General features: G+C 46.1%; 1 protein-coding gene across 9 annotated transcripts in view; it reads right to left on the bottom strand.

The window, feature by feature from the left end:
- COLQ (collagen like tail subunit of asymmetric acetylcholinesterase) overlaps window positions 1-22,507 on the bottom strand; it is a 79,688-nt gene that overhangs the window by 41,699 nt on the left and 15,482 nt on the right. For 3 of the 9 annotated variants that reach the window (XR_001887408.1, XM_017882445.1, XM_017882562.1), the window contains exons 2-3: window positions 4,685-4,797; window positions 3,356-3,457 (exon numbers count right to left, since the gene is read on the bottom strand). Coding sequence is in view for 8 of the 9 variants with exons in the window: in XM_017882445.1 (XP_017737934.1) it covers window positions 3,356-3,457; window positions 4,685-4,797 (215 nt within the window). In the remaining variant the exon portion in view is untranslated. Of the gene's footprint in view, window positions 1-3,355; window positions 3,458-4,684; window positions 4,798-7,560; window positions 7,580-14,468; window positions 14,823-22,507 lie in introns of those variants that run through there. The other 6 variants (XM_017882629.1, XM_017882927.1, XM_017882993.1 and 3 more) reach the window with 6 other exon arrangements.

The following is a 22,507-nucleotide window of genomic DNA, read 5'->3' as shown; positions in this document are numbered from 1 at the left end:
TTACCAATCGTCTGAAGCCTTCTTCTCTCAACTCATCAACGTCATTCTCCATCCGGCTTTGTTCCATTGCTGGTGAGGAACTGCATTCCTTTGGAGGAGAAGCAGCGCTCTGATTTTTAGAATTTTCAGCTCTTCTGCTCTGGTTTCTCCCCATCTTTGTGGTTTTATCTACCTTTGGTCTTTGATGATGGTGATGTACAGATGGGATTTTGGTGTGGATGTCCTTTCTGTTTGTTAGTTTTCCTTCTAACAGTCAGGACCCTCAGCTGCAGGTCTGTTGGAGTTTGCTGGAGGTCCACTCCAGATCCTGTTTGCCTGGGTATCACCAGCAGAGGCTGCAGAATAGCAAATATTGCAGAATGGCAAATGTTGCTGCTTGATCCTTCCTCTGGAAGCTTCGTTTCAGAGGGGCACCCAGCTGTATGAGGTGTCAGTCAGCCCCTACTGGGAGGTGTCTCCCAGTTAGGCTACTCGGGGGTCAGGGATCCACTTGAGGAGGCAGTCTGTCCGTTCTCAGATCTCAAACTCCATGCTGGGAGAACCACTACTCTCTTCAAAACTCAGCTGGAAATGCAGAAATCACCCATCTTCTGCATCACTCATGCTGGGAGCTGTAGACTGGAGCTGTTTCTATTCAGCCATCTTGGAACCTCCCTCCCTGAAATATGATTTCTACAAAACTTGTCCAAATAACAAGAGCTCCCCTCAGCCAGTGGTTCCCAAGTCTATCAGCATATTACAATTCTCTGGAGATGTTTGAAAAATCCCAAAGCCCAGGCCCCAACCCAGCCCAATTAAATAACAACCTCAGGCTGGGTGGGGTGGCTTATGCCTATAATCTCAGCACTGTGGGAGGCCAATGTGGGAGGATTGCTTGAGCCCAGGAGTTTGAGACCAACCTGGTCAATGTGGTGAGACCTTGTCTCTACAAAATATTAAGAAATTAGCCAGGCATGATGGCATGTGCACCTGTGGTCCCACCTCCTGTGGGAGGCTGATGTAGGAAGCTCACTTAAGCCTGGGAAGTGGAGGCTGCAGTTAGCTGCGATCTAGTCACTGCACTCTAACCTAGGTGGCACAGTGAGACCCTCTCTCTAATAATAATAATGATAATAATAATAAATACCAATCTCAGGGGAGGAGGAACAAGCATCAGTAATTTTTGAAGCTCCCCCAGGGAATTGTAATGTGTAGATAATTTGAGAACCACTATCTTTGGTTTCTTCACCTTCTATTTTTGGATAGGGAAGAGGGGGGTTTTCATTCCATTCTCTTGATTCTTCCAAGCCTTAGTCCTTTCTGTTTCTTGAAGTGGACTAGAACTATTTCACAAGGTCATTGTACACTAGCTCATTGCCTCTCCAACTTTAATGTGCAGATGACTCACTCCGTTCACTTGGTGGAGGGGCGGTATCTTGTTAGAATGCAGATTCTGATAGAATGAATTTGTCAGGGGGATGAGATTCTGCATTTCTAACCAGCTCCCATATGATACCAATGTTGCTGGTTCACAGACCTCACTTTGAGTAGGGACAGCATCCACACTGTGTTCTAAGGACATGAAGGTGGCTACACAGGACCCTGCAGTTGGACAACACAGCCTCCAGGTGCTTCAAAGGGGATTGCACGAAGTTACAGATGTGTGTGACCAGAGAGCCACTGTCCTGAGGTCAGCAGAAAGTCCCCCTTTTCTTTTCTATATTCCATGGGTTCTAGCATGCCTGAGACCTGTTAGAGTAGACTGGCTGAAGGTGGGAAGATAGAAATGCACCTCCAAGGATTCTCATCTTGCTTTTCTGCAGGCTTCCCAGCTTCTCTGTGTCAGCCTCTGGCCAACTCTGGGTTCAAAGTCCTGTTTTCTTTCTTGTATCCAACAAGTAATTATGGAGAACCTATCTCGACCCTGTGCACTGTTGTAGACGGGCAATACAATAGTGAGCGAGATGGACAATGTCTCTGTTCCCACAGACCAAGGCTTGACACATGTTTTCTATAGAAGTTTACATTGTCAGTATCTTAGGCTTTGTGGGTCACATTTGGTCTCTGTCACAACTACTCAACTCTGCCTTTGTCGTGCAAAAGCAGCCACAGACAATAAAACTTCAACGTTTTATTGAAACTTTGCTGCAGGATTTGATCCACAGATATAGTTTGCCAACCCCTGCCATTGAGCTTACGTTTTACAGAGGGGAGACCAGGAACAGAAAAACAAATAAGAAAATCATAATGGGATGAGAAAATCATGCAGAGAATTAAAATAGGTCATTGTGGCAGAGAGTGATTGTGGTGGTGGGTGCGGGCAGGAGACTACTTTAGACTAAGTGGTTGAGTGGGTGGTAGAAGGCACTTCTAAGTGGCATGGAAGGTGGCATGGAAGCTGAGTACTGAGTGGCCAACAGGAGCTGCCATGATCAAAACCAGAAAGAAAAACATTCCAAACAGCAGCAACCACAAGTGCAAAGGCCCTGTGGCTAAAGCAAGTTTAGAGTGTTTGAGAACCTGAGAGATGGTCACTGTGGCTGAGTCAAGGAGACAATGGAGGTAGGAAGTGATGTAGGAGATACAGGCTGGAGTCCCCTCTTGTGGAGCTTTGTAATCCAGGTGAGCCTTCAAGTGTCTGGAAGCCACACGAGGGTTTACCCAGGTGGGTGATGTCATTTTTATGCCTTCTGCATGGGAAAGCACTTGGGGAACTAACTGCTCCTCACACCCTCTTTCTCCTCCCCATGGAAGGCTCAGGCCCAGCTGTCCCTTACCGATGGAGCACCCTCTTGGAGGCAGGCCAGAGGGGCCAGGAGTCTGTGGGGTGGGGTTTCTGGAAGGTACTCTTGTTTGTCTAGAAATCCTTTCTCCAGCATTTTGCCTATTTCTCACTCTCCCCTTTAGCTTTGGTGGGCAGGGGTGGGCTACTTGGTAGCAACACCTGGGGGCCCAGTGAGGCAGGAAACAATCTCCTCTGCACCCCCACTTCCCTGTGCTGAACGCAGGCAGCTCTGGTCCACAGGAGGGGTCAATGGTTACATAAGGGGCACCGTCATCAAGTGTTTGTCTGATTGTAACTAATAAAAACCATATCCACAGAGGTGGCATCCTCATTTGATTCCCCCAAAATTCAGTACTGTAGGGACAATTATTATCCCCATTGGATAGATGAGGAAATCAAGGCCGGGAGGTCAGAATTTACCCAGCAAAGAGCCAGTGTTCTATCCATGTGGCTTTGGAGCAGGAAGTTGGCGAGAGAAGGAAAAACAGCTTTGTATCACATGAGAAGGAGCAGACACTAAGAGACTCTGTGCAATGGGCTTTCCTGCTCTAAACAGAAGACAGCAAGAGGGGTCCGGTAGAGTGCACCAACCTGGGGGCCGGGAGGCCCAGGGGAGCCTAGTGAGCCTTGCATGCACGGGGACTGCGAGGTCTCCAGTTCCAGGATGAGATTCTTCATGTCTGGGGAGAGAAGCTTCAGTACAAAGCAACACAGAGTTAAAGGTCAGGCGTAGGGGACAGAGGAAGGGTCACCATCCTGGACACAGACCTGCTCTGGGTTCAGGTCTCTAAGCCTGGCAGTTCCCTGACACCCCAATGACTGCCCCAAGAAGATGACATCTTGGGCTACCAGTTTCTGTTCTCTCATCTGCTCTTGAAACAAACCTGGCTTGTGTGAATTACAGACACCTCGCAGCCACTTTGGATAGAGTTAGGAAGCTCATTTCAGGGGCCTCTATCCAATGTCTAGGTTGGCACCGTCCAGTGGAAACATAACTAACATGAGCCACCGATAAGAGCAACATTGTAATTTTAAATTGTCTAGTAGTCACATTTTTTTCCTTTCAAGAAGGTAAAAAGAAAAAAGTGAAATTAATTTTAATAATATACTTTATTTAACCCAACAAAACCCAAATATTATCATTTTAACATATATTTAATATTAGAAAGTTAACTAATGAGATAGTTTACATTCCTTTTTCATACTAATTCTTTCAAAATCCAGTGTGTATTTTACACTTACAGCACATCTCAACTTGAACTAGCCACATTGCAAGTGCCAGATAGCTACATATGGCTAGTGGCTCCTGAACTGGACAGCACAGGAGAAACAGCGTTGGGAAAGAGCTGAGAATCCCAAGTTCCCAGAATGCCCTGGCTGTTGCCTTCTAGGCCAGTTTCCCGAATCTTGCTCTTTTCCTCACCTTGTCCTTTCTTTCCAAATTCTGCTCCCTCTCACACCTCAGTGTGGCTACAGGAGAACTATTTCCTGAGTCACCTCATGGAAATGGTCTGTGTTAGACACGGGCTGCAGAATGGAATTTCATAAACACTTGGGGAGAAGAAAAACAGAAGGGGAAATTCCATATTTGAGCAGCTGATGGGAACCCAGGAAGTTATATTATAAATTCACCTCGTGGTTTTTGAGAAGATGAGAAACTTTGCCAAATCCAATTCCTGCTGAGAAGAATCTCCCTCCCTCCATCATTTATTTAAGATATTTGGAGAATGCACACACCCCAGGAACTGTAAAATGTCCATTCCAGGGCTCAACCTCTGGGTGACCGTGGAGAGTTAAGGCTGTCACAAAAGATTCCGGAGGCAGCTCAGGTGGAGTGGGGCAGGCAGGCGGGGCTGTGTGGTGTGCAAATGAGTAGTACCTGCACTTTTTTTTTCCTCTCATAAATCCCAAAGTACTCACCGGACTTCGGCCACCTCTGAAGAATGGTGGTGGGAACAGTGGTGGTGGAGGGGGCGTCAGCAGGCAGCATGCTTTGTGGCCACTACGCTTCTTCTGATCCAGGCCAGGGAGGGCTGTTCAGAGAAAACTGCTGCTCGTTAGCATGTGGTCAGTGCTGGGGCCTCTGTCACACCCACCGTGCCCAGGGAAGACCCATCCTGCCACCCCAGACTTCCAAATCTAATTTCTAGCCTGTTGGATGTAATTTTAAATTGTCTAGTAGTCACATTTTTTTCCTTTCAAGAAGGTAAAAAGAAAAAAGTGAAATTAATTTTAATAATATACTTTATTTAACCCAACAAAACCCAAATATTATCATTTTAACATATATTTAATATTAGAAAGTTAACTAATGAGATAGTTTACATTCCTTTTTCATACTAATTCTTTCAAAATCCAGTGTGTATTTTACACTTACAGCACATCTCAACTTGAACTAGCCACTCCTGTCGGCTACTTGACATAGCAATTATGCCCTTGCCCTTGCCTTTGCTGGATTAAGATGGTTCATAAAGAAGCAGATAACTTGTCTGGAAACTGTGACCATTATAAGGTTCATTTCTCCTTCCTCGGATACTGACTTGTTACTTTGTAGATGTAGCAGGAAATGCAAAGTTCAAACAGACTCATCATATGCCCTCAGTAGTTGAGGAGAAGAAAGTGCTTGCTAATGACTTTAATATTGTACTCAGAAGGAAATTGTTCAGACAGGGAGGCAGCCAGGCTGGTGGTAGCATTACTTACAGGACACCCACACTCATGATTTAAAACACATATATTGACTCTAGACTTTACAAACACATTCACGTGTCACTCATGTCACTGGAGAATTATGGTTTAATGTCTCAGTATATGGGTAGCCTAATCCACAGTGTCAGGAAATGAAGGGAGGGCTCTGAACCTTTGTAGCTTTATTTTTACAAAAAGTCTCATCCATGTTCAATGTTAGTAAATGTTCAATGTTGAAGTATGCCTTACAAAAAGTACACAGATCAATAAGTTACAGCCCAATAAATCTCCACAAGGTGGACGAATCCTAGAAACCAGCACCCAGGTCAACAAACAGCATCCCCCAGCACCCAGAAGCTCCTTCAAGCTCTAATCTCTGCACCCCTTCCCATCCTGAATTCTAACACCAGAGATTCATTTTGACTGATATTGCACTTTATGTAAATGGAATCATACAATATGAACTCTTGTCTTTGCTTTCTCTCTCTTAACATGTTGTCTATGGGAATCATCTAGGTTGTTGTTTATCATTGTTACTGCTGAATAGAGTCCCACTGAGTGACTATATCACAACCTGCTCATCCATTCTGCTGAACATTGCTGATGTTCATTGGGTTGATACAACTACACATCCACCAGAATGGCTAAAATGAAAAGGACAGAACATAAGAAATGTGGCAAGGATGTGGAACAACCACAACTATCACACATTAGCTGGCCAGAATGTAAACCGATGCAACCTCTTTGGAAAATTGCTTGTTATCTTCTATTAAAGCTGAACACAGACATACACTTTAGTCTAGCAATTTCACTCCTAGGTTTTTACCAATAGAAAAGTGGGTGTATCTGGAATCATGATTGCAAGTGATCTTTAAAATTTCAGGTTCTGACTCCAAGCTTGAATCTCCTCCCCAGTATATCTGAATGATGTGCATTGGCCAGGACCATATATGTGTTCTCTGGTGTTTGCGCTGAGACAGCCCTGATTTGTGTCCCTACCTAATGAATCCAGTGGGAGTTACTGCAAATGTTTCAAGATAAACTTTTTAGTTAAGAGCCAGCTTGAATGGTTATAGTTTTATTTTTATACCAACAAGTAAAAATTTCTCTTGAAATGGCCCTTAAAAAAAAGTGGGTGTGTTTTCGCCAAAATGCATGTACTAAAATGTTCATAGTAGCAATATCCATAATCACCCAAAGCTATGGTTTTTCAGTTCTCAGTTTTGGTGTCACGATGTACCTTCACTTCCACCCCTTCACGATACCTCTGACCTCACAGAACATGCGCGCCAGGTTGACCACCACATGCTCTCAGTCCTGAATCCAGTTTTCTGTCTTATCTCCCAGGGGCCAGCATCTGCCAACCATCTCCACCTTGTGCTCCAGGACCTGCCTCAGACACTAGACAAGTGCTGAGTGCTCCCCAGAAATCGCCAGGTCGTGCGGTGTCCACAGGAATGGTGGCTCTGTGCACACACACTCTCTAGCACCCTTGATGATGGAGCATTCCACTGGCCTGTGCCAAAGGCCCTCAGCCCTCTCAGGCCCAATGCGACCTTTTATGGGAAATATTGTGTAAAGACACCTTTATTATCCAGAAATGAAATTCATAAATAATACAGCACACTGACACACGATTTAAAAAATCAATATCGTGCTCTTAATTCTACATAAAAGAAAAATATAAGAAAGTGATTTATGGGCCAGGCGTGGTGGCTCATGCCTGTAATCCCAGTACTTTGGGAGGCCAAGGCGGGCAGATCATGAGGTCAAGAGATCGAGACCATCCTGGTCAACATGGTGAAACCCCATCTCTACTAAAAATACAAAAATTAGCTGAGTATGGTGGCATGCGCCTGTAGTCCTAGCTACTCAGGAGGCTGAGGCAGGAGAATTGCTTGAACCTGGGAGGTGGAGGTTGCAGTGAGCTAAGATTGCACCACTGTACTCCAACCCGGCAACAGAGCGAGACTCCATCTCAAAAAATAAAAGAAAGAAAGAAACAAAAAAAAAGTGACTTATGATATAAAAGTAAACATTTTGATTATAAGTGGTCAGACACAACAATATTAGAATACATAATGCTGTAGTTTGATGCTTGCACTTACGTGAAATCACAGTGAATGCAACAGCTCAAATACAGATTATGGTACTGGCAACTCCCATGCTACAAGGAATGTGTCCACCATGTGATGTGATTTTCTGAAATAATAAACAACACTGGGTAAAATTCCCGACTAGACAAAGCACAACCATTACTCTGTAATTGTAGTCTTAGAAAACTCAATTTATATTACAACAGTGCTTTAAAAATGCTGTGTAAAAGATAATTCAGTTACAGAATGAGGTAATTATATATAGGTATGAATGTTCCTTGGGACATTTCAAAGTCATGTAGGATGTGGGAAAATTCTGTCTCACCCTTTGCAAGACAGCTTTCACTCCTGACCCGGCTCAACAAACACAGTGGTGCTACCCATCCCAGCCTTTGAAACAACCAAAAATACCTTGAAAATTTCCAAAACTGCTCCAATGAAAACTGTTGGCCTATCTAATGCTTGGTGCTTAGCTTGGTCACAAAAAGTTCCATAGAACCCAGCACCCAACACCAAAGCAGCATCCACTCTAGGTCATACAAGTTAACGAGGGATTGAAGGAATTCAGAAAAACAGGAACAACAGGTAGCCACCAGCTGGGATGGACCTGGCCATCTTTTGGGAAAGTTGGCACTCATGCTAATTCTGGAAGAGCAAGGAGAATTCAGACAGGAAGTCTTCCAGACCACAAAAATATCTGGGGAAGTCACGGGTACTTGAGCTAGGCCTTGAAGGGCCAGCTGGGGAGGTGGATGATGGAAGGAAGGGAGACTCCCTGGGGAGCGGGAGGAATGGCAGGAGAGAGACCGTGTTCCATTCAGGGCTACTTGGATTGTGAGAAGCAGAGCTTCACCCACATGGCCTCTGGGGAAAAAGGAGATTTATCATAAAGTTAACAACTGTCAGAAAGAGCTGGAGCCAGTGAGTCAATGGAGCATGACACTGTCCTGGTATTTCTCTCAACTTCCTCCATCCCCTGTCCCCTATCTCCCCTTCTATGCTTCTTTCTGTGCATCTGATCCATTCCATCTTCTTTGGCGTTTTCACGCCCATCTTCCCATGACAGCTGACCCAGTCTTGCCTCACCTCTTTTACCCTCCCCATCTGTTTTGTCTGGAACATCCCTTTGTGGGTCTTAGTTCAAACATCCACCACAGGGAATCTGTTTGCCCAGCCAGATGACAGGTCATGGGGGGAGCTGAGCAGATTCTGCCCTGGACCGGCTCAGATCCAGTCGTTAGCAGGATCTCAGGGTCTGTCACCAGCTCAACAGAGGCTGTGGGAGGAGTTTCTCCTGAAGAAGGCAAGGCAGACAGGCGCTCCAAAATATGTCAAACAGGCCAGGCATAGTGGCTCACGCCTGTAATCCCAACACTTTGGGAGGCCGAGGTGGGCAGATCACTTAAGGTCAGGAGTTCAAGAACAGCCTGACCAAATGGCGAAACCCCATCTCTACTAAAAATACAAAAATTTGCTGGGTGTGGTGGCACATGCTTGTAATCCCAGCTACTCGGGAGGCTGAGGCAGGAGAATCGCTTGAACTTGGGAGGCAGAGGTTGCAGTGAGCTGAGATTGTGCCATTGCACTCCAGCCCAGCCAAGAGTGAAACTCCATCTCAAAAAAACAAACAAACAAACAAACAAAAAACATTAAACACAGCACAGAGGCAAGACGCTTTAAGGTGGTCGCCTAATGAAGAGGAGGAACAGTGGGTGTTGGGGTCAGGATGCAGGGAAAGCTGGAAAGTTAATTTGGGGCTAGATCATTCCGTTTTGGATACCCCACAAAGGGGTTTAAGTTTTTGTTTGTTTGTTTTTTTTTTTTTGAGACGGAGTCTTGCTCTATCGCCCAGGCTGGAGTGCAGTGGTGCGATCTCGGCTCACTGCAAACTTGGCCTCCTAGGTTCACGCCATTCTCCTGCCTCAGCCTCCTGAGTGGCTGGGACTACAGGCGCCCGCCACCGCGCCCGGATAATTTTTTGTATTTTTAATAGAGACAGGGTTTCACCATGTTAGCCAGGATGGTCTCGATCTCCTGACCTCGTGATCCGCCCACCTTGGCCTCCCAAAGTGCTGGGATTACAGACGTCAGCCACCGCACCCGGCTGGGTTTAAGCTTTAATCGGAAAGTCGTAGGAAGCCACGGCAGGTGCAGGGTAAAGGAGTAACAGGATCAAAATGGTGCCGGAGAACACTGGGAAGGTGCAGGTGTGCGGAAGACAGTCTTGGAGAATGGGAGCATACAGCAGGGCATGGGAAAGGAAGGGAGGGACTGATGCAGAGAAACTGGGGACTGTGTTGCAGGAGGGAAAGAGCAGAGAGACTCAAGGGTGGTTTTGAAGTTGCAGGGGACCTGGGGCAACAATGGTCAGAGTTTGAGAAAGAAAAGTCACAGCAGGCACTAGTTTATGAGTGTTAGACATTTATTCATTTGAGCACACTCTGCCAGGCACTGGGCCAGGCCTTGTGGGAAGCAGAAAGTACCTAAATGGCATCTGTAGTTGGAAAGGCTTGCAGAGCCCAGAGGCCTGCTGCTTATACCCCACTCTCTGCCCTCCCATAAGCAGTCCATCAAGAAGTGTTCAGGTGTTGCCTCTAACAGGAAGCTTTCCTTGACTTTCCAGGCCAAGATTGAGTGGCCCTGCTATGTTTTTCTCTGGGTTTACCCCTATGCTAGGTTTTCTCCAAGGGGAAAAACTATTTCCTTGTATCCCTCTGACCAAACTGTGCTTTCTGGGAGAGCAGGAGCCAGTTTTTATCCCCAGCGTCTAGCACTGTATCTCGCATACACTAGACACTCCACAAACATCTGCTGAATTAATAATGACAGACACCACATGCAAGGCACCATTTAAGTGATTCACACATATAAATTCACCTAATCCTCACAGCAACCCTACAAGCTAGTACTACTTTTGTTATCATCATCTCCATTTTACAGATCCATTAACTGAGGCAAAGAGGTTAAAGCAATTTGTCTGAAGTCATATAGCTAGTAAGTGACAGAGCCAGGCAGTCTGGTTCCAGAGCCCTTCCTCTTGAGCTCTACACCACGACTGCATGTGGTAGAAATGAAGGTTTGGAGCTACAAGTCCCATAACAACTTGGGGCTAAAGCATCAGTGACCTCCAAGCAAAGGCTTCAGGGAACCAAGCTGGTTACTGACTCACTGCAAAGGGGGAGAACACACATGAGAAGGAACCGTGGGGCATCTCAGTTAGAGGATGCTGGGAAGGACTGATCCTAGGGTTGGGCTTTTGCTAGGTGATTGAGCGGAGACTATGAGGAAACGAAGTGTGGCTTCACTCTGAATTGGATGCCATCAGGAAGAAAGAGTCATTCTATAATTGAGTATCTTAATTCATATCTAGAAGAAGAGAGTGGAGCAAGACTAAAGCTGTGATTGGTTTTTTAAACAGCAGTAATCACTCATATTAGCAAGGACAGGAGAATGTTTAGTCATTTTGTGGTTGGATGATAGTCCTGNTGAATTGGATGCCATCAGGAAGAAAGAGTCATTCTATAATTGAGTATCTTAATTCATATCTAGAAGAAGAGAGTGGAGCAAGACTAAAGCTGTGATTGGTTTTTTAAACAGCAGTAATCACTCATATTAGCAAGGACAGGAGAATGTTTAGTCATTTTTGTGGTTGGATGATAGTCCTGTTTTCTTTTTTTTTTTTGAGACGGAGTCTCACTCTGTCGCCCAGGCTGGAGTGCAGTGGCCGGATCTCAGCTCACTGCAAGCTCTGCCTCCCGGGTTCACGCCATTCTCCTGCCTCAGCCTCCCGAGTAGCTGGGACTACAGGTGCCCGCCACCTCGCCCGGCTAGTTTTTTGTATTTTTTAGTAGAGACGGGGTTTCACAGTGTTAGCCAGGATGGTCTCAATCTCCTGACCTCGTGATCCGCCCGTCTCGGCCTCCCAAAGTGCTGGGATTACAGGCTTGAGCCACCGCGCCCGGCCGATAGTCCTGTTTTCATCTATGTTAAGTTGTGATTGAGTGATTCTTATTTTCGTCTCAATCCATCAAGGTCACAGGGTGACCCTGTCTGATGTTGGTGTTCTGTGACATCGCTTCCGTGTTGCAAAACACCATGGTGAGCTCTGAGGGTCAGGGCAGCTCCAGCAGCCATGGGCTACTTTTCTCAGCGGTAAAATAATATGGATACATTGTTCCAGAACTTGACATTAATACCAATGTATTCCTCTTTAAGCTTCTCCAAGTTTCCTAGAGTGTTGAGTTGCTAGGAGTGGGCAGCTTCAGTTATAGGGTGGAGGAGGCTGGCAGGTTCACACCAATCCCAGAATGTTTTTAAGGTCCCCTGGCTACAGTTTCTCCTTTGCTTCTCTTTTGCCTCAGCACACAGCTAAAGGCTGAGGCTGTGGTGTTCCAAAAGCACCTGGTAAGCTGGCAGGCCCACACTGCTAATATGCATTCATCACCATTATTTTTCCAGACCATATATGGCCTCCAGTGCCTTCCTTCACCCAGCACCCTGTGTGGCTTCCACTGATGAAGGACCTTGTATCATTTAAAGCAATCACTTCTCTCCTTTCTTCCTGGAAACTGGAGACCTCTTCAGTGACCACAAATTATCAGCTGCATTTCTGGATGAGGCCTCTGCATTGTTCAGCTCCCCCATCCCATTCCCCTCACCCTTTCCCCCTTGACCCACTTTCTTCCCAGCAGGGAAGGCCATCTATTTCTGCCCTCCCCGACTCCCTGGAGCTGTTTGTTTTTAGGAGCCTAGTTTATTTACAGCTCATTCCTGCTCAGAATATTTCCATCAGGTGGACGTGTAGGGAGCAGCTTCCCCCTCCCTCCTCCCTCCCAGTCAACTAAGCCAGGACTTCACATGTCTATTTTGGTGTCATCCGAGTGGCCTGTGGGTCTCTATCATGGACCATCTCTGTAGAACCGTGTCTGAGCTCAGGGTCCAGTCTGGAAAAGCCCCAGAAGGCTCTGTTGTATTGAAAGCAATCCTGTGCGTACCTCCGTGGAGCCTGCAGAAACCCGGGTGCAGCACGTGGCTCAGCACCAGGCAGCTGCCTTGGAAACGTCAACCATCACGGAACTTCAGGACCTCATGCCCCAACTTAAAGACATCAAGGTCATGTTGTATGTGGCCAGTGCATTGCCAAATTCTGGGTAACTGTTTAATGCAGGCTTTGGGCAAGTGTTTGGGGCTTTTGCTGTTGATGATGCTGATTTTACCCTTTGGACTCAATACCCGTTCTTGAAAAGCAGACTTTCTCCTGTTTCATTTCAAGAAACTGAGGCACATCTTTGGAAAGAGATTCTCTCCAATTTACTCTTGGAAAGACATGGATTTGAATCAAAGAGTGTTAAGTCCGGGTGCAAGTGGCCATGTGAGCCAGTAGAACTCACTTACTCAATCTGAAACTTAGTTTCCTCATCTGTACCACAAGGAGTTTTGTCCAAATCATCTCCAAAGTCCTTTAGTCTTTTTTTTTTTTTTTTTTTTTTTTTTTTGAGACAAAGTCTCACAGTGTTGCTCAGGCTGGAGTGCAGTGGTGTGTTCTCAGCCCACTGAAACCTCCGCCTCCCGAGTTGAAGCCACTCTCGTACTTCAGTCTCCTGAGTAGCTGGGATTATAGGCGTGCGCCACCATGCCTGGCTAATTTTTGTATTTTTAGTAGACACAGGGTTTTGTCATGTTGGCCAGGCTGGTCTCGAACTCCTGACCTCAGGTGATCCACCTGCCTCAGCCTCTTAAAGTGTTGGGATTACAGGCGTGAGCCACTGCACCTGGCCTCCTTTAGTCCCTTTTTAAGATAAGTATAACACCAGAACCACCACTGTGTCCATCTTCATCTCCCCTCTTGCAAGGCCAGCCCCACAATAGGTTACTGGAAACAGCATTTTCCATTTCTGCCTTCTGTTTTTCCATCAAGTAGCCTTCCCTCCCACCCCCTCAACCCAACAAATGTGTCATTAGAAACTGCCAAAGGAAAGAAATGACATAAGCATCCTGCCTCAGCAGGTTGGGAGAATTACAAGTGCAGTCACATAACTGTTCCGCACCTGCCTGTCTAGTTGGTGGACTAGTCAGCTTTTTACTTCCTCCTCCTCCTTTGGGGCCTTTCCCTGCCTGTGGGAACTTGCATGAGAGAGGGAGACCCAAGAGAAGAGAGAAGGCCAAGGGTACATGCTTTATGACATCTTGGAGTGCTGTGACTTTATTGTAGTGAGTTGGGTCTCAGCTACAGTAAAGTTCTTACATTAACTGAATACAATTTGCCCAAAATTCCCCCCGATTTACTTGTTCCAGAGAAGGCTGCACCCTACAATTTTCCTTCAATCCCCACAACAAACCTTGAGAAACAAATTCTGATCCTAAAAGTTGCACATAATTTGAACTTCTCTGAAAGAACATGGTAGAGTTTGCCTTCTGCTGTATGCCCCCGAGCAGGCAAGGATGCAGCCTGCAAAGAACAATTTGGTGGTTTGGTGGCTGTGCCTCTGAGCCACATTACCCAAGGCAGTCCACTCAAGAGTGATGGAGACTGTCTCAGCCACCCAACGCCGGCGGGGGCCCAGACCACAGAACACAATTTTACTTCCAAGCCAAGGTACCAGCTGCCAGCCGGCCAGCCTGAAGTCAAGGTCACAAGAGGGACACAGACAAGTGCACACACCCGTGAGCAAGTACACTAGGTCCCCACCAACTCTACTGTGAAACGCCTTTGCATTGCAATTTCAACACTAGCTGAGCAGTTTAAAATTTAAAGGCTTTCACAATGAGAAACAGCCCTGTGAAAGAAAAAAAAAAAAAACTTAAAGGAAAAAAATTTAAAGGCTACTGAAACCTCCTAGTACAGTCTGCTTTCCAAGAGTCTTTTTTCCAAAACAGTGCATGTGCATCCGCGTGCACACACACATGCACACACAACTCACCCAAGCAGCCTGCCGAGTAACAGAGCAGTCCTGAAATGATGAGCAGATGAGCGAGGCTGAATGATGAGCCCGTCATTGTGAGGCAAGGCCCAAAGCGGACTGGCCAGGGAACACTAGCCGGAGACAGGCTGAGATTCGTCACGCCTCCGAGTGCTCCCAGTGCCTGGCCTGTTTGGCATTAGGGGTGGGAGTTGGCCAATCCCTGCTTTGATGTTGTTTCTGCCCCAGATGCCAGGGGTCTGGGGCCAGCTCCTGGGAGCAGCAATGGGTAGGCAGCCCTGCTCCAGCTGCCCATGAACACTGCTGTAGGGGAGGCCTGGAGTACAAGAGTGCCTTCAGCCCAGGGGAGGACATAAGGTTGGGAGCCTGGGGATACTTAGCCCCTGCAAGCCAAGAGGAAATGGAGAGCAGTCAGTCAAACAGGCTGCTTTTCATTTGGCTCAAAAACCGCCTTGTCAATACTGCTCTGGTAAGCCTCAAAGTCAACCCCCACCGAGACTGTCCAAAGGGAGCCTGCCCTCCTCTGCTTCAGGGAAGACCTTCACGGCCAGGGGTCTCAGCTCTCATCCCATCTGGGCCAAAGTGTTGCTGACAAAGTTAAACGTAACTAAAACAACAACAACAACAACAACAACAACAACAACAACGAAACCACAAATAAACAAAATATATAGATTTCCAGAGGACATGTGGGCAAGTCTTTTTGGATGAAGCCTGCCTATAAAATAGTAAGGTGGCATATACCAGTTACACATTTAAATCTATCTGGTTCTTTATAGGCACACCCAGTGCACAAGCATGGACACAAAATATTTTAGATTATAAAAGACAAGATTATTATTATACTACTTAGCAATAAGCAGTGTTGTTTTAATCAGCTTAGTAAAGACCATAAGCTATGGCAGGAGTCAGCAAAGTTTTGCTATAAAGGGCCACACAGTAAATATTTAGGCTTTGTGGGTCACATAGTCTCTGTTACAACCTCACTTTGCCATTGTACAGGAAAGCAGCCATTGACAATACATAAAGGAATGAGTGTGGCCATGTTTTATAAAAGTTTATATAAAAATAGGAGGCAGGCTGGATTTGGCCCACAGGCTGTAGTTTGCCAAGCCCTACACTATAAACTTCGAAAGAAAGGACACTTACGTTCATTCATTCATTCATTTACTGTTTTATTCATTCAGAAACACAGTAAGTACCAAATTGTGGAAGATACAATGACTAGACACAGTTCCTGCCCTTGGAATGTGTTGTTCAGTTTCATGGGAAGAGTACTGGCCCTGGAGTCATCCAAGTTGGGCTTTAGTCCTGGTTTTGCCACTTAGTAGCTGAGTGACCTTGAGGAAGTTATTCATTCTTTTGGAGTCTAAGCTTTCTTACTTGTAAAGTGGGCGTGCAAAGCCGACTTTAATAGTTTGTTGTGAGAATTAGAGCTACAGCTTTTGGAATTCCTGGCACAGAATAAGGGCTCTCTTATCGACATATTCTTGGATAACTGTTGTATAAGGCTAAAAAAGAAGACTGGCCAACATAGGGCAGGGATGCCTGAAGGGCTTTATAGAAGGAAGAAATGGGTAACAGTTGAGGGGGAGAGGGTCCAAGTGAGATATCAAGGAAGGATTCCTGGAAGAGGTGGTATTTGAGCTGATGCTTGAAAGCAGAGATTTGCTGTGTCAAGATGGGAGGAGTGGGAGGTGAGGCTTAGGCTGTGTTCCTTCTCTGGGGAATTCCCCTTTGTCCTTCTCAGAAACTGGGTCTAAGACCTCAGAGAAAGTAGCAATAAGTTCAGGGAGTCCTCAGTCCTGAGTCCTAGAGAGTTGCAGAAATATCTGCATCACATTTTCCCAACTTTCTCTATTCTGAGTCATATTCTTACAGCTCTTCATTTTTCAAATTTCATTTCACAAACCTTTGGAGATGGAAGTTTTGCCACTTTTCATACCAAAAGCACTTTTTTTTTTTTTAACCACATGGCATCAAACTTTTTCTAAAAAGGTTGACATATGTAAACCACTCAGCTGTGCTTTGTTTCATTATTGTAAAAACAAAAGTAGCTGGACTAGATGATCGCTGGGGTCCTGTCCAACTCAGCAGGTGTTGAATCTCTATTTGAACCTAATGGTTCAGGCTCACGAATATCTTCTGCCTCTTCTCTGTGTTTCTCTCCTTCTGCCACTCTCTTTTCTGTCTCTGTCTTACTCTCTCTGTCTCTGGGTCTCTGTCTATAACTTTGTCTCATCCTCTGGCATTGTCTCTGTCTTCCCAAGCACGTACCATTGAATTTAAGTCAAATTTATGGATATATGTTCAACTACTTTTAACTGCTCTCCAGCCAAGTGTGCCAGCCCGGGATTAAGAGCCCTGGTCTTTAGCCCTGGCACTAACTCACTGTGTGACCTAAGTCAACCCATTTCCCCTGTGGGTCTGGATTTTTCTAGATGTACAATGAAAGCCTTGGACCAGATGAGCTCTAACCCCTTCCCAACTTTGGCATCTACCACGGTCTGTGATTCCTGAGATATCGATGGTTCCCAGACAGGGGTGAAGGATCTCCCCTCTTCCCCCTTAGTGAGCAATCTTTGCCCTCAAGTTCCCTCAGGTGCCTTAGCCTGGCACCAGTTCACCATAGCAGAGCTGCCTGCAAAATTGAATTCACAATACAAGTTTCCGGGGCCTTCCTGCAGCTGTCAGCAGGTGTCACATTCACAGTATTTTGTCTTAATTACAGCTCTGGGATTTATCAGCCAGGCTAGAGACCTCTTCTGGAATACGACATCCCTGGGAGCTATTCCAGGCACTCCTGTCCCTGCTGCTGCCACACACAGGCCTGTTCCCTGCTGATGGGGCCAAAGTTGATTCTGCTTTGCATGCTCCTCACGCTGTGTCTCACACCACTACCGCACAGAGAGCCTGTGCAGCAGAGATAACTCCCACACTCTTCCCAGGGACCCAAAGGCAAAGACATCTACCTGTTTGGGGCAGTGCCAAGGCTCCCACCAGCCCTGGAGCACTTCACGTCTGCTGTCCCATCCCAAAACCCTGGTAGACAGAGAAATAGGTAGGAGGACCTAAGTTCTACCTTCCCACCGACAACCATTCCCTCCTTGGCCAAGCTTTGGTCAGGTTCCCCTGAGCCCTCTTCTTGACTAGGCCTTGAACATGGGCTTCCGTGTCCATCCTTGCAGAGTCCAGTTACAGCCAGAATCTTGATAAGTCAGTTCAGACAGAATCCCCCACCCTTGAGAACTGATCATCCTGGTCTGCCTTCAGCAAGAATCCTGTTAAGTTGGTTCAGTCAAAATCCCCCTATCATGATGTCTCCTCTTAGTAGTTTTTAATCCACTGACCCACCCAACCTGCTTTTTGGCTATAAATCCCCACTTGTCCTTGTAATGGAGCTAAGGTTGATCTCTGTGTCCTATTACAATAGTCTTTAAACCTATTGCAATAGTCTTGGATAAAGTCTTCCTTACCATTTTAACCAGTGTCAGAATAATTTTTTCTTTAATCTCACCTCTAGATCCAATGGTTTTGTTTACTCAGGAGAGTCTTGTAAAAGACTAACCTCTAGGGGACAAAGAGTCTTCATCTCATCTGCTAACTTGCACTGATTTTTTTTTTTTTTTTTTTTTTTTGAGATGGAGTTTTGCTCTTGTTGCTTAGGCTGGAGTGCAATGACATGATCTTGGTTCACTGCAACCTCTGCCTCTTGGATTCAAGCGATTCTCCTGCCTCAGCCTCCCGAGTAGCTGGGATTACAGGCACCTGCCACCACACCTGGCTAATTTTTGTATTTTTAGTAGAGACAAGGTTTCACCATGTTGGCCAGGCTGGTCTTGAACTCATGACCTCAGGTTATCCACCCACCTCAGCCTCTCAAAGTGCTGGGATTACAGACATGAGCCACTGTGCCCAACCTTTTATATTTTTTTTTTTCAAACAAAGTCTCCCTCTGTCACCCAGGCTGCAGTGCCACAGCGCAATCCTGGCTCACTGTAACCTCCACCTCCTGGGTTCAAGAGATTCTAGTGCCTCAGCCTCTGGAGTACCCAGAATTACAGGAAAAACACCATGCCTGGCTGTTCTTTGCATTTTTAGTAGAGACGGGGTCACACCATACTGCCGAGGCTGGTCTTGAACTCCTGGCCTCCTGTGATCTGCCCACCTTGGCCTCCCAAACTGCCAAGATTACAGGCGTGAGTCACCATGCCCAGCCTAACTTGCACTGATTAATACAGGTTTCCTAGAATGCTGTGTTAAGAAAGACTCTGAGGAAAGAGGGCCATGACTTGTTAGTATCATCCTTCCTGAGATGAGAGGAAGGAGCATTGCCTGCGCTGCATACTTGCAGACTCTTGTTTGGCAAAACCCACATCACGAAATGACAATGACCCAGGCTCAGCATTTCCCAGGCATTATTGCATTTAACCCTCACAGCTGATTATCCCCATTTTACAGACTAGAAAATGACTCTTGGAGAAGCTAAGTCACTTGATCTGGACCACATAGCTAGTACAGAATTGGAGTCAGAGCTCCAAAGGCACCTTGCACACAGCCCTAGGAGGAAGTGCCCTCCTGTGGTCATCTGACCCTGACCCTTGGTGATGGCTCACTGGTTCCCAACCACTTCCAACCTTCCTCCTGTCCTCACTGCTCTGGTCTGGTGGGACAGTTTCCTGGGCTAGCTGGCTGCCTCCTCTACTAACTCCCAGCCACTGATTTCCCATCAGAGGACCTCCTCGGAGTTGGGGCTGTGTGGAAAAGGCTAACATTCCCCCCAAAATGTGTGCTCCCTCTTCCATAGGCCAGAGTGATCCCTGTGAAGTAGCTGCATTTCCCAGCCCCCTGCAGTTTAGAGAGGTGGGGGCATTTCATTATTCTTGCCAATGATTCTGCCTGGGTACACAGACTCAATTCCTGAGGGACAGTGGAGCCATGGGATGGAAAGGGCCTGCACCCCTGAATGCCAGAATGGAGGTGCACTGGCCCCAACCAGGGACACTGGACTGTTAGGTGAGCAAAAAATAAATTTTGATTAGGATAAGCCACTAAAATGCTTACCTGTTATAGCAGATAGCATTGCCCTAACCCAGTAGTGAGGTACCAACAATGCGAGACATTCCTTGATGTTCCCCATTCAATCCTTTGATCCCCGCAACAGCCCCACAAGGTACATATTAGTACTGTCATCCTCATTTTCAGGTAAGGCTCAGGGAGATTAAGGGATGCACCCAAGGTCAAACACAACAGTTACCAGCACACAGTGGAGATCTTCCACCGCCACCACCACCTAGAGAGAATGAGCAGGAAACCTCAGAACAAATGGCACCCAAAGGAGTCAGAAGTGGTGCCTCAGCCAGCTAAGGTTGGAACCACTTACCAATGCCCAGAATCACGTCTTTCTAATCAAACCCAATGATTGTTCATCTCTGGGTTTCAGTTTCCTGGTTTGTAAACTCCCATGAGTAAAATAATCTCTGCTTATCCCAAACACAGACAGGGTTCAATCAGGTGTGCTGGTGGTCTTCAATCAAACATGGGTTTACTTCCCCTATTCTATTCTCCAAAGTGGCTGACAAATCTGCAACTTACTTGAAGTCCATCAATAAAAAGATGAATAAACAGATATATGATAGAGTAATCACAGCAAAATGATAGCCAGTGCAGAATCGATGCAGTACATGATTCGTTTTCTAGGGCTGGGGTAACAAAGTACGACAGACTGAATGGTTTAAACAACAGAGACTTGTTTCTCATAGGTCTTGAGGCTGGAAGGCCAAAACCCAGGTGTGGCATGTTTGTTTTCTCCTGAGGCCTCTCTCCTTGGCTTGGGCATGGCCACCTGCTTGTCATGTCCTCACATGGCCTCTCTTCTGCCCGCATCCCTCGTGTCTCTTTGTGTGTTCAGATTTCCTCTTCTTATAAGAACACCAGTCAAGTTGGATTAATGCCCACTCTAATGGCCTGATCTCAATCACTTTTATAAAGATCTCATCTCCAAATACAGTCACATTCTGGCTGGGCATGGTGGCTCACGCCTATAATCCCAGCACTTTGGGAGGCCGAGGCAGGTAGATCACTTGAGGTCAGGAGATGGAGACCAGCCTGGCCAACATGGTGAAACCCCTTCTCTACTAAAAAATACAAAAATTAGCCAGGTGTGATGGTGGATGTCTGTAATCCAAGCTACTCGGGAGGCTGAGGCAGGAGAATCGTTTGAACCCGGGAAGTGAAAGTTGCAGTGAGCTGAGATCGCACCACTGCACTCCAGCCTGGGCAACAGAGCGAGACTCAGTTTCAAAAAACAAACAAAACCAAAACCAAAAACAAATACAGTCACATTCTAAGGTACTGGGTATCATTAGGGCTTCAACATGAATTTGGGGGAGACACAACTCAGCCCCAAACAGTGGACATATTGGTGTTCCCTGAACAATTATCTTTTACTTTCTCTGAATGTTTGAAATTGTTCCTGATTTTAAAAAGAATATAATTTAAAAATTTTAGGTAGGCAACAGAGAACCAGAAGATATGTTCACAAGGATTAGGGCTGGGAGCAGGTCAGCCCAACTCCCTTGTTAGCAAACGTCTAGGGGGCCCCTGGAGCTGCACAGAGCTAAGGCACCAGCGCCTCCTGGAGGGACCCAAAGCCGCTCATCGAGAGGCCTTGAGCAGGTTGTTAAATCACTGCAAACAATATAAGAAGGTTATTCTCTTCTGTCTCCCACCCCTAACCCACAGAGATGTCTTGAGGAGGAAAAGTCTACTCTCACTATGAGGATGAAAGAAAATCAGTCATCTCATATCGGTCATTATTTTATATAAGTCATATATCAAAAATACCTCCTTTGCACACATAGAGTCAAGAAAACAAATCCATCCCCCTTTCCCCTGACCAGGGAATTATTTTGGACCTTATCTAAAGAAAGCCATCTGCTTTTTGAGTTCAAGTTCTAATCTGACCAAATGGCATGTGGTAAGTAGAGAGGAAGGAGGAGACAATGTTATTAGGAGCCAAGGGAACATAAAGAAACCTCTCCATGGCTGGCTGCGCCTTGATTCTGAATTTGATTACAGCGGCCAACATAAATCAGCCGGTGCTATTAAATCTTCTGCCAGGGCTTGACAGGGGAGGACAAGTTTGTAGAATTATTCGGGAGATCTGGCCATACATAGGTCAGAGACAAAAGCTTCCAGCTGCATCAAGTCCAAAGGGTGGGTTATTTCCAACACCTGCTGACAACTGTGACTGCGTGGAAAGACCCGGTGCTTCCAGCCGCTATGTTTCCATGGCTTCATTTTTCCATGGTGACAGTTCAGCTCTATAGGCACTTGTAATTCAAAACCACCCGGCTCACTTATTCCTTTTCCCAGATCCATCCCTGTAGCACCCCCACCCCACCTCCAGGATCTATTGTTCAAGGGTCCACAACAGGTGGGGAGGAGGGAGGTTGGGTTCCTGGGAGCCCCATGGCTGCCCACTGGCACAGACTGGCATCTCTACCCATTGGTCTCAAAGTCACTAAAACTCTTAGATTCCAGAAATTGGGGAACCTAGGGCTGATCCCTCTGGACTCAGTTGAGCACTAGCACTTATCAACTGAGCAAGTTGGCAAGATAAACCTTAGGCTTTTTGTAGCACTATAATCCTGTGATTCTACCAATCTGGAAACTCTCTGAGATCTCAATTTTCCTTGCTGCTTTGGATCTAAGGACTTTTAAAGACAAAAAATCCCATCCTGTGCTCCAGATGAAAGGTGGTACTTTGTACGTACAGATAGTGTTTTGTTTAATTGTTTAGAATAGGTAATACATGCATGTGATTCAAAATTCAAAACATATAAACAAGTATACATTAAAATTCTTTCTCCCACCCCTCTCCCTCAGCTACCCAGTTCCAATTATTTATTATCGATCATTACTTAGTTTTCCATGTATACTTCTGGGACTATTTTATGCACATACAAGCAAACAGGTAGGTATAATATTTTCCCCCTTTTACTCAAAGGGTTACGTGTAACATTCTGTTATACACA

This window comes from Rhinopithecus bieti, unplaced genomic scaffold (assembly GCF_001698545.2).
Source record: "Rhinopithecus bieti isolate Rb0 unplaced genomic scaffold, ASM169854v2 scaffold_12, whole genome shotgun sequence".
Taxonomy (NCBI): Eukaryota; Metazoa; Chordata; class Mammalia; order Primates; family Cercopithecidae; genus Rhinopithecus; species Rhinopithecus bieti.
This window is presented reverse-complemented; position numbering and strand designations above follow the sequence as displayed.